At 37.2% G+C, this 15332-nt stretch overlaps 1 protein-coding gene across 2 annotated transcripts in view; it reads left to right on the forward strand.

Moving 5' to 3' along the window:
* Dus1 (Dihydrouridine synthase 1) overlaps positions 1-15332 on the forward strand; it is a 156148-nt gene that overhangs the window by 99652 nt on the left and 41164 nt on the right. For both annotated transcript variants that reach the window (XM_090411023.1, XM_090411024.1), the window contains exon 8: positions 1670-1752. In XM_090411023.1, coding sequence (XP_090267149.1) covers positions 1670-1752 — 83 coding nt within the window. The remainder of the gene's footprint in view (positions 1-1669; positions 1753-15332) is intronic.

Genomic DNA, 15332 nt, shown 5'->3' on the forward strand with positions numbered 1-15332 from the left:
TTTTTATATAATGTAAACTTTTAAGTAATAAAACATTTGATTATAATGTAAACTTTGTATGTGTATTCATTTAACAAACAAATTCAAAAAATTTGCTTGAAAAATAGATGTGCCCGTCGCCCTACCGGTATTTTAGAATGTGCTCTAGGAAATAAAAAGGTTGGGAACCCCTGCTATAGAGCATAATTTTCCATGTGAATGGAATGAATCGTGGTAATTGCAGTAGATAATTGGAGAGCTTATTGCAAATATTTAGATAAAAGATCATGTTTCGATCAAATGGTTGTCCTAAGGAAGGGGAACTTAAAAATCTATGTGAGACAGCATAAACTTTAATTTTCATGTGTTATGGATATAAGACAGTGTATTATATGACCTTTGTATATTTTAATGTGATAAACTTTAGATAATTGTATTGATTCTGATTCCCTTATGATTTACTCAAGTTGGCCTAGAACCAAGAAGTAATATTGGATTTAATTTGTCTTTCCTTTAATTAGTTATGAATTTCATGTACTTGATTTAGATTGGAATAATAAATGTTTTTTTTTATATATATATTCAAATGCCTGCCTGAATTCTATTCATTGTACCTATCATAAAATATTCGAGTCTTAGTGGGAAACCTAAGTATTGAAGTTAGAGTGTATTAACCTCGGTCACTTCTGTAAGAAAGAAGACTAGAGATAATTAAGAGATCTTTGTCCAGTGTGAAATATTGCTTATCAGTTACTTACTCCTAGAAAATATGTCTGATAATTTCTAATCATATGGTGGCGCAGAGACAAATAAATTTCTCTATGATGACAAAGGAATATTGTAATTGATGAGAACCTGTGGAGTAATAGTTAAAATTAATGACTGTTATTTTACTAAATTCTGATAAGTCTGTCCTCACACTTATAAGTTTTGACTGCAACTTATGTCTTTAAGTCTAACGGACGGTTAGAGATTTTTAAAAACTAAGAAAAGTAAACTAAATTAAAAGGGTTTAAGAGAAATTATCGACAGAATTATAAAATTAGATGAAGAAATAATCTGATAAGAATTATAAAAAGATAAAACGATACAACAATGTTGATGATGCTGATTTAATTCTTGTCTAGTGGCTTTGATTCTATTTTGAGTAATATTATGATACTAATCTTTACATTCATCTTTCACACTTTTCATTCTTATTTCTATTTTTCATAATATTCTTTGTAAGTCGAAGTATTCAGATTCTCTCTCTCTGGTTAAGAAATTACTTGGACTAGTTATCAAATTGCATTAAAAGGTATAATTTGTCATTTTTGTTATGGGGATTAATAGGTTGAATAATTATTTTATATTCTAGAATTCTCAATTCTTATTCTCTCAGAATCTTGACTAAAAATAATTGTTACTGATGAAATCAGGCTTAAAATGTCTTTTTGTTGTTTGTTTGTTTACCCTTTTGATAACATAATTTTTGTTCTTTATTTTATTTTACATCTTAAGATTAAATTGACGTTTGGCATATATGGTATTAGTTACTTGTACATCCAGATATAAATATGAATTTATGAAGTTAATGCTATTTTCACCAAAATGTTTTTAGTATCTTGATGGCCAGTAATAATATTCTACATTTGACTCAAAACAGGTCAAATTGATGTTATGATGATCATTTCTCTTATTCCTTCTATAGAATGTATCAGATTGGATACCAGACTCAGATCATGCCAAGCTTCCATTTCCTCCTTGGATATGTCAGCCATATGTAAGACCATGGTAGGTAATCATTTATACTTTCTCTTATTTATTATCATTTCCTAGAAGGTACAGGATACTGTGATAGTTCAGGACAAGGGTTTTTAATAATTTTGTGTTAACTTTTTTTTTTCTCCTGATTCTTTCAGATATTAGGTTTCTGATATAATTAGTTGGTATATTTCTGTATGCTGTCTCAGTAGTTCTGGATATTTTTCCAGCTATTTTATCTCTCTCTCTCACACACACACAAACAGATCTGTCAGTGTGTGCCTCTATAGTGCATTCGGGAAAATGATGGCTGTCCTTTAGCTGGATTGACCATAGTTCAAATCCCATCTAGAATGTGAGAAATGTTTATAAGGAAATTTCAAATGAGAGCCAATCTTGTACCAAAGTAATTTGTCTCCCATTCCTTTTTCCCCTGTTGCAAAACAAAGTACTAGAGAGCATGTGCAGTTATGACATGCTTGCCTTCACAAAATTCTAAACAGCAATATTAATTTGTTCACCCAACCAATTTTTTTCACTAGTCTCATATCTGTGATTTCCATTCTTTGATATTATTATTTTTAATTTCTAGCGCTCCATTCTCATATTATTATTATTATTATTATTATTATTGTTCCGGGAAACTCCAAGGAGTCGACAGACTCATCGAGGGAGGCCCTAATATCATGTCAAGAACAACTATTCAATATTCACACAGTATCTATCATACCTTGCCTTGAACTCATTCACGGTCGTAGCACCCACAACAGACTCTGGAAGCTTATTCCACTCATTCACAACTCTCCAAGTAAAAAACCTAGCTCTAACACCCTTGTCAACCACACTCTTGCCCAGCTTCCATGCATGGCCCCTAGTCCTCCCACCACCAGTCATATTTTCAAAAATATCTTCTGGATCAATCTTATAAAAACCCTTCAGTAATTTGAATGTCTCAATCATATCACTCCTCCTTCGCCTATCGTCCAGTTTCTGCAACCCACAAATCCTCAACCTATTCTCATAAGGCTCATTCCACAGACCTGCTATCATCTTGGTCACTCGTCTCTGGACCCTCTCCACTTCCTCCCCATCACGAAGAAACCCTGGTGCCCATAACTGGGCACAGAAGTCCAGGTGGGGTCTTATCAAGGCTCGATACAGAGGAACAACAACTTGTTTGTCTCTGCATGTTAAAGTATTTTTCAGAAGCCAAGTGATTTGGTGAGCTGTTTTAGTCACTTTTGCAATGTGTCCCCTAAACTTCAACTCCCTATCCACCAACACTCCCAAATCCCTGGCCTCATCAATCTCCTGGAGTACGGTTCCACTAATGTGATATACCGCTGCTATTCTTTTCACCCCAAAGTGCATAACCTTACACTTTGCCACATTGAACTGACATCCATTTTTCCTAGCCCATTCCTCCAAACCATCCAAATCATCCTGTAAAATTTTGACATCCTGTGCACTCACAATTGCTCTACCCAACTTTGCATCATCAGCAAACAAGTGAACACTTCCTCTCATATCCTTTCCAGTATCATTGATGAACAAATTGAAAAGCAGTGGTCCAAGAACAGAGCCCTGCGGCACTCCACTAGTCACAAGACGTCTTTTAGACTCCACTCCTGAATAAACCACTCTCTGGTATCTCTCCTTCAACCACCCTCCTATCCATCTCACCAATCCTATATCTATCCCCATCTGCTCCAGTTTACTGATTAGGGTTCCATGTGATATCCTATCAAAGGCCTTGGCAAGGTCCAGTAGTATCACTGTAAACCCATTACCCCTATCCAGTTCAGCCGTCACTGTGTTATAAAACGTGAGCAAGTTACTGAGGCATGATCTACCCTTCACAAAACCATGTTGTCCCCCATACAATATCCCATTTTCATCTATCCAATCCTGTATTCTTTTCTTGACTAATTTCTCTAAGACCTTGACAATGATTCCTGATATGCTAATCGGTCGGTAATTTACAACAGCAGTCTTGGAACCACCTTTATGCAGTAGAACTATTTTCCCCTCTTTCCACCCACTCGGGACTAACCCAGACCCGAGACTCAAATTAAACAAAATGGTCAAGGGCACTGACAATTCTTTAGCTGCTTCATGTATGACACGAGCTGGCATACCATCCAATCCCACAGATGTATTAACATTGAGGTTTTGTAATAGACTATTCATTACTTCATTCACCACAATTCCCATGTAAGCTGTTGGTTCTTTCATTCCTGCAATGTCACCACCTGGATGATATACTCTTGCAAAGTGCTCGCTCAGAATTCCACTATATCAACTGATTCAGTTACCTCCCTACCATCGGCATTCTTTAAAATCCATATACATTTTTCCTTTTACTTGCTACATATCTAAAAAACTGTTTAGGATTCTCTTTAGCCTGCATGGCCAATGTTCTTTCGTAATCCTTTTTTGCTTTTCTTACCACACTCGTCACCCTTCTGGCCTGTGCTTTATACCGTTCATGTGCCTGCCGGTCACCTTTCTCCTTAAATTCCCTCCATAGTTGTTTCTTTTTTTGCAGCTCAAGCTTAATGGTGTTATTCATCCATTTAACCCCTACTTGATTTATTATTCGGACTCTAGGTATACAGTCAGCCATTGATTCATGCAAGCACTTCTTAACTACATGCCATGGCACTGAACCAATCAAACTCCTAAGCTTGTCATACTTTCCAGCCCGATAATTCCACATGTGCCCTGTCTTAATTGAAAATTCTACACCTTTAGCCACCTCCCAAGTCAAGACCCTATGATCACTCTCACCGATTGGTGGCAATGTGGTCATATTAATATACAGTCATCCCTCGACTTACGTCGGGGTTCCGTTCCATCCAGCAGGATGTAAGTCAATACATTAAATCAACAGAGTTGTAGGAGTTAGGGATTTAACAGTTATAAATATACTCTAATTTTAATTTTTAAACCTAGTTATAAAACTGTACTGTGCATTACTGCTACTATAAAACAGGAGACTAATCACCCAAATCTTCCTCCACAATCACATCTTCATTACCTTCCCTATGTGAAGGACCAGGCTGCTGCTCTTCTGGTGCAATCTTTGTTTTTTGATGAACATGTCCAATGTGTTTTGCTTATTCCTCTTCTCCTTTTCATCATGAATTTCTTTATAGCAAGCAAATGCATCATGTACTTTCCTTTCTACTAATAAGTAGCTTTTAACATTGGGGTCCATGTCTTCAACCATTCTGAGAACATTGTTAACTGCAGAGAACATTTCTGCAAGATCCTTCACTGTGAATTGTTTAACTTCCTCTCCTTGTTTATCTTTTTCCTCTTCCTTTTCTCGTTCTTCTTCTTCTTCTTTTGCAAGGGTCATACAGGATTTCACAATCCTGTATGACCCTTTCAGAAATTTGTAAGTCTCAATCATATCTCCCCTCTTTCTCCTGTCTGCTAGTGTCTTCAGTCTACAAATTCTCAATCTGTCTTGCTCAGTATTCCACAATCCTGATATCATTTTTAACACTCTCCTTTGTACTGTCTTCAATATATCAGCATCCCAACAGAAATCCAATATATATTTGACAAGTGACATATAGCAAATAGCTGTATGTTGCTTGTCAAATCCTTCCCAATATCATTAATGTACAGATTAAATAACAGCGTAACACAAGGATCTGTCAAAAGCACTGATCCTTGTGTTACACCACTAGTTACCTTAAATCTTGCAGACTCACACTCCCATATACCACTTTTTGATATCTATCAGTCAGCCATCCTCTTATCCATGTTAATATTCTATAACCTAGACCAATGTTCCCTCTAATTTTTTGCTGTGAGTGTGCACAGAAATTTGCGTGTGTGCAAAATTTGCCTTCTTTTGAAAAGTATGTGCGCACCCATACGAGAGTCACCATACTGATCATTTAAGCAAAAAAGATAACACTCTTTATACACACTATCTAAATTAATTGAATTTCTATATAATTGGTAACTTTTCACTCTCATTAGCATATCCAAATGACATTCTCCTATATGGTTTCTAAGTTGGGTTTTTATTTGATTCATTAGGCTAGAACTTCACTCAAGTTAAGTGGAACTTCTTTAATTAATAAATTTGAATTTCATCTTGAAAATCTAGTGTGCACATATTTTTTGCTTTGTGCACTAGTTGTAAAACGTGTGCATGCGCACAGCTTAGAGTGAACATTGACCTAGACCCATTTTCTACAATTTATGCAGCAGTCTGCCATGCTGTATTCTGTCAAAAGCTTTAGATGGTAACATTGTTACAGAATGTGAGCAAGTTGCTAAAACATGACATTCCCTTAGTAAACCCATGTTGTTCATTGCAAAGTAGAGATTCGCTGTCAACCCATTTCTGAATGCGAGCTCTAACCAATTTTTCCAGAATGTTGAAAGTTTATTTTTCACTTGGTTAGAATATAATAAATTTAGTTTAATCCTCTATCCAAGTGTGAGCAAACAAAGTTTGCACCTGAAAGCATCTTCAGGACTGGGGTAAGGTGGTACAACACCAGGGCGACTCCTTGCAAAGGTGGAGCAAGCTACCAACACTGCTATCTCAGTATCTCCCATAATGCAAAACACATCTCCTTGCAGATATGTCTAATGTTATGTATTAAGGGAAGGGCCACTACCCAGACTAGTTTCGGCCTTTATTGGGGTCTCTTCAGTGGGAGTCAGGCCCAAATGGAGATACCAGTCAGAAGCATTAGCAAGGTCTTCTCTACCTATAGGAGCTGCCAATTGGTATCTCCACTTGGGCCTAAAGGTGGCACACCAATTGGCAACTCCTATAGGTAGAGATGACCTTGCTAATGCTTCTGACTGGTGTCTCCACTTGGACCTAAAGGTGGTACACCAATTGGCAACTCCTATAGGTAGAGATGACCTTGCTAATGCTTCTGACTGGTATCTCCACTTGGGCCTGGCTCCCACTGAAGAGACCCCAATAAAGGTCGAAACTAGTCTGGGTAGTGGCCCTTCCCTTAATGCATAACATTAGACATATCTGCAAGGAGATGTGTTTTGCATTATGGGAGATACTGAGATAGCAGTGTTGGTAGCTTGCTCCATCTTTGCAAGGAGTCGCCCTGGTGTTGTACCACCTTACCCCAGTCCTGAAGATGCTTTCAGGCACAAACTTTGTTTGCTCACACTTGGATAAAGGATTAAACTAAATTTATTATATTCTAACCAAGTGAAAAATAAACTTTCAACATCTTCCTCTAAATCCAGAGTAATTTATTAAAAAGGTGGCACACCAATTGGCAACTCCTATAGGTAGAGATGACCTTGCTAATACTTCTGACTGGTATCTCCACTTGGGCCTGGCTCCCACTGAAGAGACCCCAGTAAAGGTCGAAACTGGTCTGGGTAGTGGCCCTTCCCTTAATACATAACATTAGACATATCCACAAGGAGATGTGTTTTGCATTATGGGAGATACTGAGATAGCAGTGTTGGTAGTTTGCTCCACCTTTGCAAGGAGTCGCCCTGGTGTTGTACTGCCTTACCCCAGTCCTGAAGATGCTTTCAGGCACAAACTTTGTTTGCTCACACTTGGATAAAGGATTAAACTAAATTTATTATATTCTAACCAAGTGAAAAATAAACTTTCAACATCTTCCTCTAAATCCAGAGTAATTTGTTAAAAAGGTGGCACACCAATTGGCAACTCCTATAGGTAGAGATGACCTTGCTAATGCTTCTGACTGGTATCTCCACTTGGGCCTGGCTCCCACTGAAGAGACCCCAATAAAGGTCGAAACTGGTCTGGGTAGTGGCCCTTCCCTTAATGCATAACATTAGACATATCCGCAAGGAGATGTGTTTTGCATTATGGGAGATACTGAGATAGGAGTGTTGGTAATTTGCTCCATCTTTACAAGGATTCGCCTGGTGTTGTACCACCTTACCCCAGTCCTGAAGATACTTTCAGGCACAAACTTTGTTTGCTCACACTTGGATAAAGGATTAAACTAAATTTATTATAATTTTTCCAGAATCTTCACCACCACTCCTGAGATACTAATCGGTCAATAGGTGGATACATCAGTCTTTGCACCACCCTTGTGCAATGGAATTACCATACGTTTCTTCCATTCCTGCAGAATCTTCCCTGTTCTAAGGCTTATATTAAACAGCCTGGTCAAAAGAATGGCCAGTTCAGCTGAACACTCTTTTAGCACACGTGCTGATATCCCATTAGTCCCTATTGCTCAATTCTTATTCAATTTGTGCAACAGCTCTAACTCTGTCCTCATACACCTGTGTTTCTTCATCTAGTAAAGAGGTTACAGTGAGCTCAATGTTGCATACACCAAGTTGATAGCTTTTAACAAAATGGGCACTCATTAACTGAACACCTTCTTCTGCATCTGTAACCCTCATACCATCAGGATTTAGAAGAGTTATTCTTTCTTTTACTTGCAGCATATCTATAGAATTCTTGTGGGTTATCTTTAGCATGCAGAGCCAGTTTCTTTTCGTACTCAGACTTTGCTTTCTGTACAACGGTAGTGACTGACTAGCCTGCTGCTTTTAACGTTCGTAACTGACATTATCCTTATGCACATGGTATTTCTTCCACATCATCCTTTTCTTACAAATCTCTTGTTTAATAAGATTACTCATCCATTTAACTCCTCCTCTATTTATTCTTTGAACTCTCAAGACACATTTTGATATCGCATCATTCACGTGTTGTTTAAGTGCTTCCCATGCATTCTCGATATTCCTTCCATCCAGCAACCGATCCCAATCCACTGAACTCAGTATACTCCTCAGTTGGTCATAATTTCCTGCTTTTTAGTTCAGCATGTAACCTTTTCTGAATGGAACATTCATAAACTTAGTCACTTCCCAAGTGAGTACTACATGATCACTGATCACGTTCCTTCCATTTCTGTAGAATCTTCCCTGTTCTAAGACTCATATTAAACAGCCTGGTCAAAAGAATGGCCAATTCAGCTGAACACTCTTTTAGCACATGTGATGATATCCCATCAGTCCCTATTGCTCAATTCTTATTCAATTTGTGCAACAGCTCTAATACATCCAGCAACCGATCCCAATCCACTGAATTCAGTATACTCCTCACTATAAAAATATCAGCAAATACTAGCATGAGCTAATGCAAGTAGTCCTAGTACGTAGTCACAATACCGGGCAACTCGTTGCAAAGGTGAGTAAAGTTCTGATCGCTATTCTTTGGTATTTTCCATAATGTAAAAACACACTTCCTAGGAAATGTATGCTGTTATTACATTATGGTAGGAGGTCACTATACAGACCGGTTTCGGCCTTTTTTGAGGCTTCATCAATGAGTAGCTAATGCGATCAGAACTTTACTCGCCTTTGCAACGAGTTGCCCGGTATTGTACTACGTACTAGGACTACTTGCATTAGCTCACGCTAGTATTCGCCAATATTTTTATAGTTTACTATATTCGGCATGAAACTCTCTGATTCCAATCTCTGAGTTTCTTATTCGGTTTTAAAACAATGTGGAATTTAATATCCCCTTAATTTAAATAGTGTTTATATCGCCGAAATGACACCTGTTGGCTCTTTATATTTAAGTGCCCTCTGACACTATAATCAACACTCTTTGCCTTAGAGTTCCATCTGTTACATGCTGCTTGAGGAAGTTGTTCCGCAACAGTTCAATAAATGCATTTTCATTCTTCTTATGAGATTCTACTGCTACCAATCAATATTTGGATAATTAAAGTCTCCCATTATGATCACTCTTTTCGCACTCATCTTTTCTATTTGGTGATGCATTTCTTCATCACTAGCAACCGATCCACCAGGTCTGTAACAACACCCCACTATGTAATTAGTCTTGTTAGATTCCACCTCACACCAGATGGCTTCAAACTCACTGCCACACGAAATATTTTTAGTAGTATTATTACAATCATTGGTCTCAACTCTAACTGGATTCAAGTCATCCGATATCATTAGCAGCACTCCCCCCCCCTCTCCAATCCTTCCTAAACATACTGTACACTTGATACCTATTAGTAGGTCTAATTCTGATAGCCAGGTCTCACTAATACCTACAATCTGAGGTTACAACATGTTGGCTAAGGCAACAAACTGTATCCCTTTGTTTCTGATACTCCTAGCATTCATGTACAGACATAATAATCTGTTTGTTCTTTTGTATTGTCTTGTCTGCAGTCTGCATTTATTTATAATTACACAGTTGGACAAGTTGCACATCTCTATTATTCTCTAATTCCTTACACACGTAGACATCTTTATGATGGATAGATCCGAACCGAACAAACACGAAATCGTTCTCTTTTCGTCATCATTAACACAGTTATATAACATTGTCGCTCGTACACCCACGTTCACACCATTCCTCCCTTTATAATTTAGTCTCCCTGACTCTCTGTTAGGTCTCATACCAGTTATTAGTTTTTTGTGGATGAATTGTTCACTTGAGTATTTTTATCCAATTTCTCCACAAACTCCTTGGCAGCCTTCTCATTGGAACTTGCGGATTCACCTTGCAGATTCAACATACATTTTCACATTATGCAGTGCAAAACGCTGCTTGAATCTCATGAACCAACTGAATGAAGCATTGAATTCACAGGACGTAACAGGTCCTGCTTCCTCCTTCGGTTCCATGAAAATTCATCGAATAAACAGTTAATCGAAAGACAATTCATCGAACGACAATTTGTCAAAAATGCAATTCATGAAAATTTTAAATTCAAATTTCATTAAATTGATCCAGCCAAAGCAGAATTGCTAATATCATTTCGAAACTTTTTTTGAAAATGTTATGGTAAAAGTGATCTGTTTAGAATAAAAACTGAACCATGCAGACAGCTTCTTGTACCGGCAACTTCTACTAATTCCGCTAAGTCAGAGAGTTATTGTAATACAAATTTGGACATATTATTTGTTTGTTGTTCCGAATATAGCTGAACTGAAAACTAGAACGGTTCGACATTTTCTTGTAAAGTTTCAAATAGCGAATCTGAATCAGATTTGCTATTTGAAACTTTTATTCATCCCATAATAATTATATATATTTGAATAATTGCTGTATTGAAGTCGCATATTACTACTAGTAACAATAATAATAATAATGGAGCCTGCGTAGGCTGGGCTTTTCCCTCCCGGAAACAGGCAAATCAGTCTCATGAACAGGCATGAAACAGTTATCGGACAAGAAAGACAGTAAGAAACATATTGTTCTATAATTATTCTCTATTAAAGTAGCATTGCTTTCTCACTCTGTATAGTTCAGTATTTGTTCTAAATGGATCACTTTTATCATAACATTTTCAAAAAGTTAAAATTTTTGGTGAATTGTTTTTTTCTGTGAATTGCATTTTTGATGAATTGTCTTTCTATTAATTGCCTTTTCCATGAACTCTCCGGATACCTTCTCCTTTTGAATATTTACAATGTTGAATATTTACATGTTGAAGAGACTTAATGCCTTAGCGGTTATGGTCATAGTTCTAAGAGGTATGCGCTTTTGATTCAGGTCCTCTATGCATGATGGAAGTAGCTTTTCCAATCACCGATAGGACCTTGTTGTTGCTTCTTCACTATTGTTGAACTTGCAACTTCGTTTCAAGATTAATTGCTTGCCTCTTTTTCTGTGATTCTTCACTAGGTTTCTTAATATTTTCTTAATTCACTAGGGGGCCATGTTGCACAAAACATCGCAAAATGTTTACCGATAAATACACAAATAATCTATTTTTTAAACACCAAATCAACAGAGGAAATGTTGAAGTCACTTGCTGACTGCCAAGGGAGGTTGCTGCTGAATGTGCTGTTGCCACTGCATTCTATTTTAATAAACCGTGCCCCCCTCCACATACACACAGAAAATACATACTTATCTCAGTGTGTTGCCTAACAATTGATATTCCAAATCTGCTTATTTAATTCAGCAAACTACATACATTGAGGCATATATTCGTGGATGTGCGATCTGCTTTCATGTATATATATATATATATATATCAATGGTATTGCATGCCCATTTAGATTGGGTGTGCTGTTGTGTGACTTATACAACCTGTGCTACAAACTTCATGTTCAATTTGACATATGATTGCATTTATGTATGAATTAAGAGTGAATAGTGCATCAGCGTTCATCTTAATTGGGCCAGTGCAAATTGTAGGATAACTTTTAATATTTAATTTATCAATTAATATAATTTTAAATATGGAAAGCATGAACAATCAAATGAACAATAGCTGTGCTTCATGCATGCCATTTATGTTCATGGTGAGATTAGATTATCGTTGACAAATACTAGAGTGAGACACAGATAATTTGAATTTTGATATGATTTTTAAATACAGCCATATAATATGCACAGAAATCAGAAAAGTTATCGTTTGGGAAATTATTATTTTTCCGGATTAAATCAAAGAAAGGTTGAAATAACTCATTTTATTTATTGATACACAAGTTCTAACCTCCTTCAGCTATAATCATACAATCCATAAAAGCTCTGGCAGAAAACAGGACATTCTCTAGATCATCAACATTGTTTCTCATTGTAACTATGGACAAAAAAGTTATAAATTATTTATAGAAAACTTGTCTATATTGGTGTCCTAAAGACATCAGTTCACACTTAAAAAAAGGACACAAAACAGATGAAACTTAGAAAAAAAAACAGCAACTTACAGCAAGTGACTGTGTTCAGTTGGATTGTTTGACACAATAACCAATCACAGCCACTGATTTCTGGGTACTATTGTCTCACTGTGCACCCTTCCTCACCTTCTGGGTGATTTAAAACTACTGGAAAGAAAAGAATTTGTCCTGTTGCATTGTCTGTTTGAAGGGCTCACAGGTGTCTGTATTTGTGACTGCATGCCTGGGCTATTAACACAAATGATGTGTTACAATGTTTATGCATTGAAAAGTGTTTTCTTCATGAAGCTGGGAAACTGAAGATCGTGGTCATTGGGGGAGACTGTCCCAAAGAGCAGAGTGTAGAGGAAGTGAAAGTAGATAATGAGAAGTTGGTTTGATAGTTTGGAGTTAAACTGTAAATGGGTGTTGACTGGCAGCTGTTGGTGTTCATATATGAGTACAGAAAAATGGAGGGATTGTGGTGGCCTGTTCATTGGAATAGTGCCCATGAAAATCTATAGAAGAGATATAATGCAGCAGAATGAATGAGAAGGAGACTGGAGGGAGGGGTCATCAGTTGGGTGAATTGCTCACTTCTGTATACAATAAAGTATTCTGAGGAAAATTTTAGGTGCACCATCCCAAAAATGTGAGAACAATATTCTCTGGTTGGGTAGATTTGAGTTTTATAAAGTGTCAGGAATTGAAGAGGAAAGAAGTACTGTTTGGAATTGAATAGGAATGCCTAGTTTTTTGGAGGCTGAAGAGCTGTGAACTTAATGTGTTCATGCCAGGATTGATTGGATGTGAAAGTTTACCCAAGGAGAGAAAACTGGTCCTGGTTGACAAAAGGAATATTGTCAAAAGTGAGGAAGAAAGCATAATGGTCTTTCTTTCTAGAAATGAGACAAGACCTCATTGATGTCATTAAAATTCATCAGATTATCTTCGCCCACAGTGTTTAAGAGAATGGTTAAAGATCTTGAAGTGTGAATTACCTGACCATTGAAAATGAAAAAGAGAAATGGAGAGTAGTGTCTTCTGCAAAGCTATGAATAGGACTGGATGTCAGGGAGAGAAAATCATTAACGTATGGGAAGAAGAGCGTAGGTGACAGTACTAAGTCCTGAGGAACACCAGCATTAATTGAGAAATCTGATGAAAGTAAACCATCTACCATACCCCACAGTGAACGGCCAGAGAAGAAGCTGGTAATCCATTCGAGGGAAAAATATCATAGGATGGTAGTTTGGTAAGAAGGCCATGATACCAGACTCAATAAATGCTTTGGAATATCATGAGTAATCATTTGAGTTTCTCCAAACTTTTCCATGGCTTGCACCCAAAAGTAGATGATGTTAGCAAGGAGGTCTGCCTGTGGAACAATAATTACAGAATCCATATTGATGATCATTAAGTAACTGGGTCTCCAAGCAGTGAAGCATTTGGCTATTTATGATCTTTCCCATTATTTTTAGTGAGGTCAGGATATACAAATAGGACAGGTGTGAGTTCTGGTGCACAAGATTTTAGTACAACAGGAATACCATCAGGGCCAGGAGACTTATTGGTATCAAGGCTGCTGAGGATTTGTCTGATGGCTTTCTGGTGAAATTATTTCAGAAGAGGCATACTGTGGGTAGTTTGTAGGATGTCATCTATGTGATAGTTGGAGGGAAAAAACTGATGCCAAGATGCTTGCCTTTTCTTTAGGAGATGTTGCCATTGCACTATCTATCAGGATGTGAAAGAGATGGAAACATGGAAGGGCAGCAATTGAATCCCACAACCTTGGTAACAACCAAAAGGCTGACTGCTAATAGTACAGAAGACAAACTTGGTGAATCTAGCCCTTACAAAGTCTGTTTTGGATTTGAGTGAGGCTGGAGTTTTTGATTTATGCAATTGGACATATGTTGAATTTTTGGTTTAGACTGCTATTGGAGAACTGGATTAAGGTTGGGGATTTTGTGTAGAGTGGGGAATAAAAGCACCCATCTCAATCAGAATAATTTATTATCATCATCATCATCATCATCATCAAATTCCTGCCATGTACCCTCAAGGGGTGTACAGGATATGACAGTACTACATGAAAAACTTACATCATTATTAACTTCCTATCTACAATTTTCCTCCAAATCAGTCTGTTACTTGTCAAGACTCCAACATTATCAGATCTTATATTTCTATCGTCTAAGGCACTTTGTACCGTATCAATCCACCTATATCTTGGTCTTCCTCTGGGTCGTTTTGCTGCCAACCTGGCAGAGAACACTTGTTTTGCTAATCTTTCCTCTCCCATTCTATTTAAGTGACCATACCACCTTAGATTAGCTCTGCTAATGCATTCCTGGATGCTGACAATGTCAAGTTCTTTCCTAATATCCTCATTTTTAATATGATATTGCCATTGGTGCCATCTGTTCACACCTCTAATCTTTCTCAGGACTCTCATATCCACGGTCTCTAGTCTTTGGTCAAGTGTTTTACTTCTGACCCAGCTCTCAGATCCATAAGTTAAAACTGGTTTGAACACTGTCTTGTATACAGCTAATTTAGTGTTCTGACTAATTTCTCTCTTATTCCATATGAATTTATTCAATTGACTTCCCACCATACCAGCTTTGCTGATTCTGTTGTCTATTTCTATATTTAATTTACCATCTTCAGTAAAAATCGTGCCTAAATAGCTGAAATGTTTTACTTGTTCCACAGGTTCTCCATTCACAACACAGTTGACATTTTCAATGATTCTGCCTATTTTCATTGTCTTTGTCTTTTTATTGCTGACCTTCATACCATATCTATTACAACAGCTATTCAATTTAGTCCGAGAATCTTGCAGACTTGTAGCGGATTTATTAAGAAGTATAACATCATCCGCATACAGCAAAGAGCTGACATTAACATCCCCAATTTTGACATCAGGTTTAATACCACTTTCCTTCATAATGTGA

This window comes from Typopeltis vanoorti, chromosome 21 (genome assembly GCF_054136105.1).
Source record: "Typopeltis vanoorti isolate ZY-2024b chromosome 21, IOZ_Tvanoo_1.0, whole genome shotgun sequence".
In the NCBI taxonomy this organism is placed as follows: Eukaryota; Metazoa; Arthropoda; class Arachnida; order Uropygi; family Thelyphonidae; genus Typopeltis; species Typopeltis vanoorti.